This window comes from Vanessa atalanta, chromosome 20 (assembly GCF_905147765.1).
Source record: "Vanessa atalanta chromosome 20, ilVanAtal1.2, whole genome shotgun sequence".
Lineage (NCBI taxonomy): Eukaryota > Metazoa > Arthropoda > Insecta > Lepidoptera > Nymphalidae > Vanessa > Vanessa atalanta.
The window spans coordinates 2,184,106-2,198,200 of NC_061890.1; the positions used below are offsets into that span (position 1 = coordinate 2,184,106).

General features: G+C 31.5%; 2 protein-coding genes across 3 annotated transcripts; both read right to left on the reverse strand.

Moving 5' to 3' along the window:
• Window positions 1–9,401: 9,401 nt before the first annotated feature.
• On the reverse strand, window positions 9,402–10,355 carry LOC125072097 (uncharacterized protein DDB_G0290685-like). Its single transcript, XM_047682609.1, has one exon. It carries the CDS (start codon window positions 10,353–10,355, stop codon window positions 9,402–9,404), a length of 954 nt encoding a protein of 317 aa, XP_047538565.1.
• Window positions 10,356–11,756: 1,401 nt separating this feature from the next.
• LOC125072084 lies at window positions 11,757–13,739 on the reverse strand. 2 transcript variants are annotated; one of them, XM_047682595.1, is made up of 4 exons: window positions 13,499–13,739; window positions 12,869–12,970; window positions 12,082–12,361; window positions 11,757–12,007 (listed from the first exon to the last, which is right to left on the reverse strand). In XM_047682595.1, the coding sequence occupies exons 1-4, from the start codon at window positions 13,637–13,639 to the stop codon at window positions 12,003–12,005; spliced, it is 528 nt and encodes a 175-aa protein (XP_047538551.1). In that variant the 5' UTR covers window positions 13,640–13,739; the 3' UTR covers window positions 11,757–12,002. The 2 variants fall into 2 exon arrangements, with proteins under 2 accessions (XP_047538551.1, XP_047538550.1); XM_047682594.1 differs by having other exon boundaries at window positions 11,757–12,361.
• Window positions 13,740–14,095: the final 356 nt, after the last annotated feature.

The following is a 14,095-nucleotide window of genomic DNA, read 5'->3' on the forward strand; positions in this document are numbered from 1 at the left end:
TGGCAGTATATAATCATGTCGGCAGGCGACAATTCAAGAGTGAGCTCTTGAATTGTCGCCTGCCGACTTAAGGTGATACGACATTTTGATACGTGTATCCTATAAGTTTTTTAATTATTATATTCAATATCGCAAATCATATGCTGAAATATACGCTCATGTTACTTTACTTTACTTTATACTTTATTGTACACATCAAAGAGAAAATAAATAAATAAATAAAAGATACAGCCTAAATAAAAGAAGCGTAGAATTTTAGCGACCTTATATCACATATCGATCTCTGCAGGCAACCAACGGCGTAGGTGATAGCTCATAGAGTATGAGGTGGGTGGTGCAGTCATAATAATTAAAATAACATTGATCTACAACTAAAACTAATAAATAAATGTAATTATAGAATACACGTATTATATATCAATAAATTAATTATATTATTAATACAATTAAAATTGCGGTGACTTAGAACTTCTGTTCAGTTTTTTACAAGTAGGACTTAAAAGCATATCGCGTAGTAAAACACGAAAAGTTAAGGCTAAGAAATGAAAACCCACCAAATATACGATGAAATAGATTTAATAATAAGCTTTCTTATCAAATATTATTTACAATTCTTCACGGTTCATTTTTATGATAATATTATTAACCTGGATGGAGGAAACCTGCATGTACTCGTATGTGAGGATATCGTGCCACTTGTCTACCAGTCCGCATTTAAGTAAGATGATGCAATCAATTTTTAAGTTCTTTTATTCTTAAATGTATTTCGTTCGTAAGCATTTTAATTTCATGTATATAATTAGAGCTACAATTTTAAATAGTCGAAGTCACCTTTCCCTTGTTTCCCTCTACATACTTAACCAAGATTATCCAGAAGTACATATTTACAAAACAAACCATTGTTAACTCAGTAACAACGCGCGAAATGTATTAACCCAAACATTTGTTAATTAAAATCCGATTGTCAAGGTTACGCCAAAATACTTCACTTGGTTGACTCACATGGTAAATGTACACCGTGGAGCGTAGACAATATGGTATTTTCGGTAGTTAAAAATAAATTATGAAATTTGATAAAAATTAAAATATATGTAGAAACATACTTAAATATTATGATATTGAGACATAGAAGCGAATATTAATTTATTATATTAAAATTAAAATCGTAATTTTTAGTCTGTATATCACATGACCTAAAGCACGAGCCGCCATGGTGTGGCGTCAGATAGGCAAAAACTGTCATTTCAATATCATCTGACACTTTGATAAACAACTTTTCTGGAGTTTTAATGGTAAATTAGATTAATAATTTAATTGTAAATTAGACTATTCATATTGGACAACATCACATACACTACTCTGATCCCAATTAAAGTAGCTCAAGCACTTGTGTTATGGAAAATCAGAAGTAACGACGGTACCACAAACACCCAGACCCAAGACAACATAGAAAACTAATGAACTTTTTCTACATCGACTCGGCCGGGAATCGAGCCCAGGACCTCGGAGTAGCGTACCCATGAAAACCGGTGTACACACTACTCGACCGCGGAGGTCGTCAAACTCCAACGATACCGATTGTAATTCATTATTTTAACAAAAAACATCAAATATTTGTAGCTGTTAACGTTAAATGATTACCGGTCGTACATACACGACTTTCTTTCTAACAATCTCTATTACAATTTTAAATTTTATTTTATTTTATGTCAAGAAAGCGTGTTTATTTTGCCGTTAAATATATATTTTGTGGCTTTTTATTAGAAAAATCAACATATTGAAGTACTTTTTCAAACACAGTAAAATACCCTATCGTCCGACTTGGTCTTATTCCACAGGTAAAATAGTCGACAAAATGCGCTTTAATACTGCGCTTCACTGCGTGTAGGCGAGAGAGATTTTTAATTAAAAAAGTGTAAATTAACCTTCTACTTTTATGATGCCTTAGTACTCAAGTAATCTTTCGCAGATTGCTGTTCTTTGGTTCTAATCCCAATGTCTCTTTAACCCCCCAATGCACAGATTTTTTTGCAATCAATTTAAGTCAAATAAACTTTTATAGAAAGAAGCCTGGAATTTGGGTTGCTTATACTCCCCTCCCAATGCTATCCCCATATATATATATCTCTTGTAGTTTTGGAATACTTCTCACTCTCTCCTTCTGATTATATATTTGTGCTTGTATTTGCGAACACACTTGTGCACGATATTCTAAAAAGACTAGAAAAAGAGTATAAAAAATATAAAAAATGAAAAGAAACGTAAAAATTTAAAAAATAACACTTATCTTCCTACTTGAAATTCGACAAAAACCTAAATAATTTTCTCAGAAGGTGTACCAAAACAACAGGAAAGTCTCGTTTTGTGTAACCGTTTTGGTATCAACGATTTTATATAATCATATACAAACATGTTGTTAAAAATTTTAATTTATATTTCACATAGTTATCGCTCGTAGCTTTACTCGCGTTTTAGGGGTCGGTCTTCAGGTGTGAGGTATAAAAAAGCCTTTGTTTTTCCTTGGTGCTGAAGCTAGCTTCATACAAAATCTCATCAAGTTCGATTCAGTGGTTTGGTCGTAAAGGCGTAACAAACAGACAAATAGATGGAGCTATTTTCGGATTTAAATTTAATGTTACTTTATATTATTTTACTTTTCAGTAGAATAATGTAATCGTTGTAATATGTAACTACACAATTTAAATAAGATTAAAGAATGATTTTGCCTTCCTATGGTTATTATTTTATAAATGAGACAAAAACATGACCACCGACCATAGAACGCTCTAAACATATGGGAACTGAGACGATAAACCTTTATACGTGAGTATCACTGGCGCCCTCACATTTCAAACCGAAAGACAAATGTACTAAGTATTGTTTATTTGTTTGACGGTAGAAGATCTAATGAGTGGACGGTAGCTACCCAGACAGGCTTGCAGAAAACCCCACGATCAAGTTAATATTTTTTATTTAGAGGACACTTACTAAAAAGATGTATTCGTTGATGTTATTTTTGTAAGTAGATGAGGAAAATACCCTGCAATAATTATTAAAGCAATTGTTTTGTTTCCAGTTGTATATTCAGCTCGTGAGTGAGTCAGGAGCTATAAAAGCAAAAGGGTATAAGAGAAATCGTAAATGTTTACAAATATGGTGTAATTTATACTTTTAGACTTTTCACAATTAGATGTTGACTGTTCCCAGCGCTGGAGATTGCTGTTCTGGTGAACTGGCGTTCTTAGCGATATGTATTCTGAAATGTTATGTACGTACGGAAAAATATCAATGATTTTGTGAGAAAATCATTGATATTTTTATAAAAATAAAGAACGATTATTTGCAAAAGGTTATTATACAATTAGCGAGTTCATGGTTGATAGCACCTTGGGTATGAAACGCTCGCCTCCTGGCTATTTCTCTTCGATATTGAATATTTATTAATAATCATAAATTGACAAGATAAAATCAGCTGAGTCTCTTTCTCTGGTCAGTGTATTTTCTTTTCCGAACCGGTGGTAGTATTTAATTTGACAATCAATAAGTAAGTGTAATGCTTCTATATTGAATAAAGGAATTAGATTGATTTGATTTTCTTTCTCGGTTTTAGAGCATACTATAAAGAATATGTCAAACTACTTAAAAAGTTATTTTTTTATGCCAAAAGGTGGCAAACGAGCAGGAGGCTCACCTGATGGAAAGTGACTACCACCGGCCATGGACATCTGAAACACCGGCTTCTTGCAGGTGCGTTGCCGGCCTTTAAGAAATAAGTACGCTCTTTTCTTGAAGGTTGCCAAGTCGTATCGGTTCGGAAAAACCGCCGGCGAAAGCTGGTTCCACAGAGTGGTTGTGCGGGTTCCACAGAGTGGTTGTGCGGTTGAATTTGTTTATGTATTATCTTAATGTCTTTAGCCTACATTATTTGACTGTACGCTATGTATTGAGTAGCATCATGTCGGGTACCTCTTTAGTTATTAATTAAACCAGACTGAAAACTTAAATACTAATAAGTACTCATACTTAGGTAAGTATCCCAGGAGGTCCTGGGATGTTTGTTTGTGGCGAAAAGTTTTTGAGTAATTTTTATTCGGAATTACGTTATTCCTATTTATAACGTATTCGTCTTAAGATACATCAACATCTATATTCACATACTGACACGTGGTGTACCTGTGTGACGTCATTGACATTTTCTGTAATAAGAGGATGCAATGAATACAATCAACTACTTCAATTAAGTTCCCTTATCCTCTAGAGTCTAGTAGTTAAGTACTATTGAGACATGACAAAGCTTCTCGAAAATTTTGTAATGTGCATAGCTTACATAAATAAAATATATCGTGTATATACATTTTTTTTATTACGCACACTGCAGCACTTTGTACGTGCAAAGCACGCTACCCCAACTTTAAATATGCAGAATTTTCTGTCTTCCGAAGCCCTTATCATATAATAATCCCTGGTTACACTAATATGTCCGTACTTACCTAAAATTATTACTCTTTACTTATTGATTAATTCATCGATCAGACGTATCACGTCCACGCCCTTTTTTTTGCACTTGTCGCTTTTGAAGCCATAAATAGCTTATCATCAGCTAATACATAAAAATGATAAATTCAAAAAAGTATGCAAATGAACACACATACATAAATCAGCTATCATCTGCCGAAGACACATCTTCAGACTTCCTTGGAAAGTTAAAAAAAAATCTCAATTATATTTACGTCGCATCCATCAAAGTATGTATAGATTGTGTAGAAATTAAAAAATATAAGTCTTAAAAAAATTATAACGCCAAGGTGTCCAAATATATAGCACATCGGGTCTTTTAAATTCCACTTAACGGTTATACATAGCCCTAATTATTCAATAGCGGTTCTCCTCTCGGAACGAACGTTCTATTTTTGATATATTTGAATTTCGAATATCCTTCGGTGACCGTTTTTGTGCTAAATATGCAGTGGCCAGCCTCGTCCAACTATTGTTTTATGTAAAAGATGATAAACAACATCGCTATAAATATTTTATAAAAGTATGTTAATGACTTTTTATATACTAAAATGTTATATTGATTACTTTTACATTACATTAGCAGCCTGTAAATTTCCCACTGCTGGGCTAAGGCCTCCTCTCCCTTTGAGGAGAAGGTTTAGGGCATATTCCACCACGCTGCTCCAATGTGGGTTGGTGGAATACACATGTGGCAAAATTTTGTTGAAATTAGACACATGAAGGTTTCCTCACGATATTTTCTTTCACGACCGAGCACGAGATGAATTATAAATAAAAATTAAGCACATTAAATTCAGTGGTGCTTGCCTTTTTTTTTTTTTTTTTTTTTTTTTCTCGCTGGAAAAACGCGTTACGCGCTTCCCCCACGTGTATGGAAGGTGGGGGGTGTGTGGGACTCCCCGGAGCCCTGGACGCCGAGTGCGCCCAGGTACGCCGGGTTTACCCACTAAAAAACCAGCGGTACCCTCTCCGTCTTTCGGCGGGCGCCACGGGATCGCTTGCGCATGCTACCGTGAAGTGGTGCTTGCCTGGGTTAACCGCTATTAAAATATTTATTATTTTTTCGCTTACCGCGATTGTATCTACTATCTACGCTCTGAATGTCTACAATTGTAAACAATAAAAATTGTTAAAAAAAAATCCACTACAAGATATTGTGTGTGTAGTAGATTTTTTAAATATTTTAATTTTAATTTTATTAAACGCCTATTACAACATTGATACGGTATTGATGTAAGTTAATATATCTGCTCCCATATTACAACATATTAAAAACATATTATAATAGGATTTTGTTGAGTTATGTATTTAAAATTTAGAAATTGAGAAAATTAGAATTTTTCATTTTCAATTATCAATAATAATCGACATATGATAAATAACATAAAATTTTAACGAAAAATACCGACTGTAATTTTTTTCTTAAATTTAAGTAAAACTAAACTGACAGTATTTAACAACATAACTCTAATAAAAAATATTTTTTCAAATCAGTTATTTAACGACGAAATTATAGGGTAAAAAATAAAAGAAACATAATTAGAAACCTCCTTCTTTTTTTGCCGATTAATATTTGTATACTGGTATAACAAGTAGATTCTGCTTTGCTACGAATAAAAAAAATAAAACATGAACTTCGCACGAAACAACAGAAAGTTTTATGAAAATGTATTCGGAGCAGGACATTTCGAATGCAACTGGAGTTGAAAATATTTCACGGGCCTTTAAAATTAGAATTATGGATCGACGCGCATGACATGTTCGCCTCGAAGTTCGAAATTTGAAATTCTATTGACCGTTACGTATCTACGACAAAAACATGCTTCTTTATTACGCAGGGGAAAACTTCTACAGGTACACGGCTCCCTACGGGAAAATCGACAGATGTTACATTCGTTCCTATTAAAAATCTCAGAAAGAACGGAGTAGATTGTAGCCCTTGAAAAAAAAAACATAAATATTTCAAACTTTAGAGATTAGATGCAGCCAGATTTTTAGACGAAGAGACAATTTCCTATAACACAAAACGGTTATAATCTTTTCTTTTTAAATGTGTAAGCGGACTGACAAATGGTCCACCTGATGATAAGTGGTCACCACCATCCATAAATATTGACACCATTAAACATTTTAACCATCCATTACATCTCCAATGTCTGTACCAAAACAATCTGTAACAGTACGTTACAATTATTGTTATTTAATTTTTTTTTGTTCTATTTAGTTTTACAATATTTAATTATTTAAATATTTAATCATCAATTCAATATAATTTTCACATAAAATATCCATAAAACGCAGTTAATTTTTATTTGTCAAATGTAATCAATTAACTGTGAAAAGTTGTTAATTAATAAGTATAAATAGTGCAATGCATAAGCATTCTTAAAAATCTATTTAATATAGGATGAAAAAAAGCAATATTCCTTATTCATCTTAAACCTCGCAATCTCTTTTACTAGAATACACTATAAAGACTCTTTCGAGTAATTTCTTTAATCCATCTTACATGAGATTACAATTTGACTGACGTAAAGGCGAAAGTAAAATATGCGCAATTCAAGATGGCGATTATCGTTGAATTCCAAATTTAAATTAAACCATTTTTTTTTAATAGTCTATATTATTTCGGTTACATTTCGTTTTACATTCATGAACGTTGACTAGACACGTGTAAAACTGAAACGTGGAAAATTAATCGTAACTACAAACCTCAATTTCAAAAATTGCATCCCTGTGGAGGTAATCTAGCTTGAGCTATGTTTCAATGAAGATAGCTTATATCTTGAAGAATCGACCTTGAGACGGTAGAAATTATTCACGTGGAAGCTAGTCATTTAGAATTGTGCCGCTCCACACGTGTACGCCTACATACGGCTGAATATACTTATACCAATCATACTGTTTGTCAATATTTATGAAGCTCATCAAAAATAAAAATCACGCTATTTCCGTATAGGTGACCTGTTTTTTTATGTCCGATGTACGTTGCTGTAAAACAAACGGCCAGTGGGCAATTGTTATTACAGGCGGACAGCCAGTTTCTGCAAATTGATCACTCACCATCAAATTGTTCATTCGCGTTGTGAAATAAATTTAAAATATAGATAAAGATTAATAATACTATATATAATATATATATATATATATATATATATATATATATATATATATATTTATATATATAAATAAATACGTATGATGATTTTTTTTTTGTTAGGCCTAACTGAAAAACGAATAATACAATGTAGATAAAACTTTAGGAATGTTTTAATTCATAAAATTATCATATAGGAAACTGCGCTTTGCTGGTTCACTCGCTTTTAACTATTGACTTGGCTTTTTGACGTGACAGGCGTAAAATGCACGTTTTTGTGTACCTGTGTCATCCTACAGAATACTTTTTAGAAATATACAAATGTCACATACAAGATTTTCGTCTATTTGTAAGAGTTTTCCGTGGTAAGCTTAGTGCTTAGCTTAGCTTAATTATTATTATCATTATTTAGTTATTTTGTCTTATCTAACTATTTATTCGATATGTAATTATTATGACAGGGTTATTCGACATACTCTTGTATAGCCTTAAGACATGGACAATCTTTTTAACTTTTACTGATTTGATATACTCATAACACTCAGAAGTGACTGTACCACCAATGATATCTTGGACTACGTCGATATATTAAAATATATCTTAATATAATTAACAACATATAAACTTACCATATAGCCTTTATAACGTAACATAATGTAAAAGTTTAAATCCAGAATGATAATCCAAAAGAAACAAACAATAGAATATTTATCAGATTTTAAATTAACATGGTTATTTTTATTACTAACAGTATTTAAAACGGGATATTTACCATGTTTTTTTTTATTTGATAGACTCGAAGACTCGTGAACAAGACATTGGTAGATAATGTCGAAATATCGAGCTCCACCAAATAAAAATAAAAAACATGGTAAACATCTCACTTTAAATACTGTTAGAATATTCGTCATTCTATAATACTCGATACTATAATATGATGCTAATTAAATAAATAAATAAATATTGGACAACATCACATACATCATTATGTCGTTCTGGTCGATTTAGGCCACGGTGACTCAAGGGAGACCAGCCAGTTACGCAGGTCAAATAGTGCAAAAGTGTGTGCGCAATCACAGGTACTCTCCCTATTCCCTCACTCCCATAATCCTATGGAACGACAAACCTGACACGACTGAAAATTGTTCAGGCACAGGACCAATGGCTTTACGTCCTTAACGTAGCACAAGTATGAACATACTTCGAACTTCCAGACACAGAGCTGATACTGAATTTTTTTCCATAGAAAAACCCAATAACTTTTAATGGCCTGACCTGTGATTTGAACCCAGAACCTCGGGATCTGTAGCCGTAAAATATACTAGGTAATCAAAGCGAAGTCAGCGTTGCGCATAATTATCACCGATACAATTCTATAGCTTGACTAAAAGAAATCTTACAAGATAATTTAAAGTAGTTAGATATTTTGCATGCTTGTAAAGACAGTATTACTATTTTATTTATATAGCCAAAAGTTTTGAGTATGCATCCTACTTGACAATAAGTTTAAAAAACTTATCGATTAAAGTAACTACTTACTTTTACCGTAATATGTTTTGTTTATCTAACGCCAAAACACGTGAGCTTCTGACATATTCAAAAGATTACTAAAAAACAGAGACAAAATTACCAAAAAAATATCCTTTTTTTTTATTACAATATTTTTGAAGTACAATTTATTTAACATAAAAATTACAACAAGAATTAGCTACTAACGATTACCAAATGGCAATAAATTCCTATTTCCTATAAACAAAGTTAAATTAGTTTATATTTACATATATATTTAATAATCAACAGGTGATCCGTAGTCTGCATCATCATTATTATTAGTATCTTTATCATCAATTTCGTTATCATCATCCCCATCCTCGTTATTATGACTCTCTTGATCATAAGTCGGTTTGCTGTATCCACCCTGCATGTATACAGCTGCTTGAGGATAGAATCTTACACCACCAATTATAAGAGGCCTAAAAGCTTCATATTTACCATAACGATTATCATTCAGACTATACACGTGATCATTACCATTTTTGCTTTCATCTGCATCATAATCTTCATTTGAATCAACGTTTTCATTTCTATCGTCACTATTGTCGTCACTTTTAGTGTCTTGCATTTCATCTTCTATATCTTTTGATTCATCGCCTGATGTATTTTGATTGTCATCATCATCTTCACTATTTTGTGTGTCAACTACTTCGTTGCTGACATATTCGTATATATTTGAACTCGATTGCATTTTTTGCGCGTTTTTATTTTCACTGTACACGAGTTTTGTTTCAGTATCTGATGTATCTTCAGCGCTATTATTTTGATTATCATCGTCTAATTCTTGATTTGTTTCACTTGAATCCATGTTGGATATTATTTGATTAGAATCATCAATATTTGGTACAGTTTGTATGGTCACAACCGCATCGTATGACACTCCCGGGTTACCCATAAATACTAGAACAACGTATTTGTACCCAGGACCGCCTTGGACAATATTCGCTTTGAGATCTGTTCCGAAATCGATACCGCTTACCCTGACATGTCCGATCGTATCCCCATCACCTGTCGCGGGGTATTTTAAAGCTAACGAACCGCCCGGAATCGTTAATCTTATTTGTTCTGTATGCGTTTTTTCAATTTCTTCATTCCCAACATCGAGTAGGAACACGTAGGGATACTTGTGAAACGGATCGGCTAAAGTAGCGACTGCTAGTTCAATAATAAGGTACAGAAGTAGCATTTCGACGGATCGACTAAACAAGAGTGATGTGTCATGGTACAATAATCACTTATATAACCAACTGTTTCATGCTTCAAGTGATCCCGTTTTTGTTTGCCCTTGCTTATCACGACCAATGTCGAATAATAATAATAATCTTTGATGATCTTTGATTGAATTTGCGAATTATTTAAGAAGATTAAAATAAATTTCCTTGTTATTATTGGAACGCATCAGTTGATTTATCTTCAGTGACGTCAACGCGTAGATTTCTTTTTTGTTAATAAAAGCGCTTCAAATGTTAATCGTACCAAAAAGCCGAATTAAATTAAACTTTAAAGACTTTTTATAAGTTTAAAAAATTAAATTAGTTGCAAAGCTTTTATTGGAATTACAATAAATGAAAAGAACATTTTATTTATTTAATATTTATTCGATTAAACATTTAAATATTCTTTTAAAGATACATATTACAATGCTACGAATAGATCTTCAACATGGAAAAAAACGAATGCAATTATTTATAAAATCTATTATACACTTCTATCTTTAAATGCGATATATCTAAATGGAATTATTTATGGTTACACAGATTTCTAACAGCTATAAAATTTTAGATTATTATATTATCTATTCGATTTTCACCTTATATCATAAAATAAGCACCAACGTCACATCACTCAATCCATTTTCCAATCACTAGCTTTGCTAACAGAGACAGTCGAATTTAATAAATCGAAATATATATAAAAATGTATTTTACAATTATTGCATTTAGAAAATTTTCATTATAAATTTTTTTTTTTTTTAAATGATACTTCTTTTGGAGCGAAGATAGGACATCTATTATTGAGTACAAATTACAAGTAGTTTTCTCTCTTTAATCGTCCAAGCGACGATGATCAGATAAACCAAAATTATATTTTGACTGCTGCTCCTCAATTCCAAAGTAAAAGTAATAATATTAACCAATATATCATTAGTTTGATTACTTAACTTATAGAGCAAGTATCTATTTGTAAAGCGATACAGCTTAACAAATCTAAAAAGAACAAAGTGACGGTTGAATAATTTAAAAAAAAGGACGTTTGTTTATAGATGACAGCACACCTTGAGCAAAAGATATGATCGGCTCCGGGCGATTTAATATTATTAAAAACACATAGGTTCATTTGTACACCCTAGATGTTGTATTTTATAAATATATTATAATTTATAAAGATTATACGCAGAGTACGCGTAGAATGTTTTTAGTTTAGCTTCATACTATTAATTTAAATTAGCTGTGGTATGTAATTTAACAACTCGTTTTATTCGTTTTATTTTTTGTCTCTAGGTATATATATTTTCGATTTATTACAATTCGACTGTAATATTAAAATTAGCCTAAATGAAATATCTGTCTTAAAATTATTTAAAAAATAATAATATGTATTTAGCAAAATAATGTCAGTAATTTAATTACTTCATTAATTCTCACTACCTATAAACTTTGCCAACAAAATAAATTAATTATTAATGGTATTTTCAAGCGTATCAAATTGACAATGCACAATTAATTAATATAATTTGGCATACATTGGCGGCATAGACAACTGACCTTGTTCTCTTTATCGCAAAAAAGTCCTCATTTGTCGATTTTGACTTTTCAATGAGGATTCTGCCCTCTCAGCCTGTAAAATCAAATTATCCAACTTACTACTTTGTGTCGAAATTTGTTTACGATAGTCAGTCTCTGCCGCTTTACCTAATAAAGAACTATTTTCAACTGTTTGCATAGCTTCCAAATCCGCCAGAGCAGAATTAATGTCACCTCTATTTTGTTCCATTTTTTTCGAATGCGGCGTCATTTCATTGTCGTCAGGACCAAGGCCTTTATTTATAAAGCCAACATCCGAACCTTTTGGTGGTATATAATCTTTGTCGTAATTTGTCTGCCCAATATAACTCGGCTCACTTGAATAAGATAAATTGTCTTTTGCAGCTAATTTAATACGAAAAAAGTTGGTAACAGTACCACAAACACCCTGAAAAATAATTTAAAACCATTTAATATAAACACATTTTCTTTTCTTTTTCTTAAAATGTCTTCGCAATAGTGAGTACCCGCGACTTCCACTGTACAATATAATATCTGCAATGTACGATAGTATTGTCTTTGCATTTAGTTGATTTTGTATGGTCTTGATGTCATGACATACAGCTTTAAATTACCACTGAATTTCTATAAAGATTATTAAAAAAGCCGGATTATGAAATCCAGCTGCTCTTGCGTAATACATAAATAGACACAAAACTAAAGTAGTAATATTACTTATAGATAAGAAAAATAAACAACATATTTTTACTAACTAAGCCTTAAAATTTTATGCCATTGTTTTTAACCAATCGTGATTCGCAAAAACGTCAAACGTTAAACTTGCGATATTTATTTGGGAACGATAAATATCAAAACTATTTAACGTTTGACTTTATATGACGAAATTGCTTTTAACTGTGCAAACAGGACAAAGAATCATTTAAATTTTCCTTACCTTTAGACGATTGAGCTTGGTTTGAGTAGACGTTAGTATCGTGTTTAGTTCCGCGAGACCCCCACTTGCATAATTCAAATCATCGTTTAACATCGCCGTATTCTGAAAAAGAATATATTTGCATATTCATTTTAAAAATAGGAGTATTTTTTATATTTCAATGATTACTGGTTTATTTATATAATGCATTGTAACTCTACTAAGAGCAGAGAAAACCTTAGTCTACGCCCATGAAGCCACAAGAATAAGCAATTTAAAAATAGAATATTAATTATTCTACTTAAACAATACTATGTACAATAAGTGCACCAAGTGGCATAATTTTATTTACATCGTAGACAAAGAATGGGGTAATACTAAATAGCACCCCGTTCTTTCATATTGCCCTTGACCTAGTATTACAACTGCAGCATTTTTCTTTTATCCGCAGTCATTTCGATATTTAAATACAGTCCCTTGAAAATATGCTAAATTAATTATCACAAGTTAAAATTAAATTAAAATATATTGAATATTAAAAATACATTTACCATTATTTCTACGTTAATAGTATTTTTGATGTTGATTAATGAACTCCGGGATGAATTAATAGCAGATTATAAAGAAAAAATAGAAATAAGAAAGAAATACCTCTGTAGTCTTTATATCAACTTCCTCAAACTCAACTACATCCAAATGTTTATGTTTTGATAAAAAATCTTCTCGTTCTGGTTTTGGTTGACCGAATAATTCCGCTCTCATACACGCATCTTCGTAAGCTTTCAAAGCCATTTTTAAAGGATTTAAAAATTGAAAATATCAACCAAGTAGTTTACATTTGTAGTAATAATTTTGGGGTGATACCAAGTCTGTTTTGTCTTTATGTAAGTAGTCTTAGTCGCCCCTTTAAAATGTCAGTGTTACCTACTATGCTAGTAAAAGTATTGATTTTCATAATTATTTGTTTTAACTCTGTTATTGAGTGACCCAGAATATGTTTTATTTATTTATACAATTCACAAAATGTAATTGAGTATTGAAATATAATAAACAACAACTATGATGCCTGAAAAATAAATGAAATCGTAAAAATCAATAGTATAGCAACTCATCATTTGAATTTACCGCTTTACAAATTAAAATGTTGCCCAGAGTATAAATATTTTTGTTAAAATTTCTTTTAAAATTTAATTTTAAATAAAGTAATTAATAATATTATGTATTAGTTGTGAAAAAGTATTAAAAATA

What these genes read in the sequence shown, in the direction of transcription:
- LOC125072097 (XM_047682609.1), bottom strand. Translation starts at nt 10,355, where the DNA reads ATGCTACTTCTGTACCTTATTATTGAACTAGCAGTCGCTACTTTAGCC.
- LOC125072084 (XM_047682594.1), bottom strand. Translation starts at nt 13,639, where the DNA reads ATGGCTTTGAAAGCTTACGAAGATGCGTGTATGAGAGCGGAATTATTC. An exon ending in TTGATATAAAGACTACAGAG is followed by an intron (nt 12,971 to 13,498) that starts GTATTTCTTTCT and finishes ATTCTTTTTCAG; the next exon opens with AATACGGCGATGTTAAACGA. An exon ending in CCAAGCTCAATCGTCTAAAG is followed by an intron (nt 12,362 to 12,868) that starts GTAAGGAAAATT and finishes ATTATTTTTCAG; the next exon opens with GGTGTTTGTGGTACTGTTAC.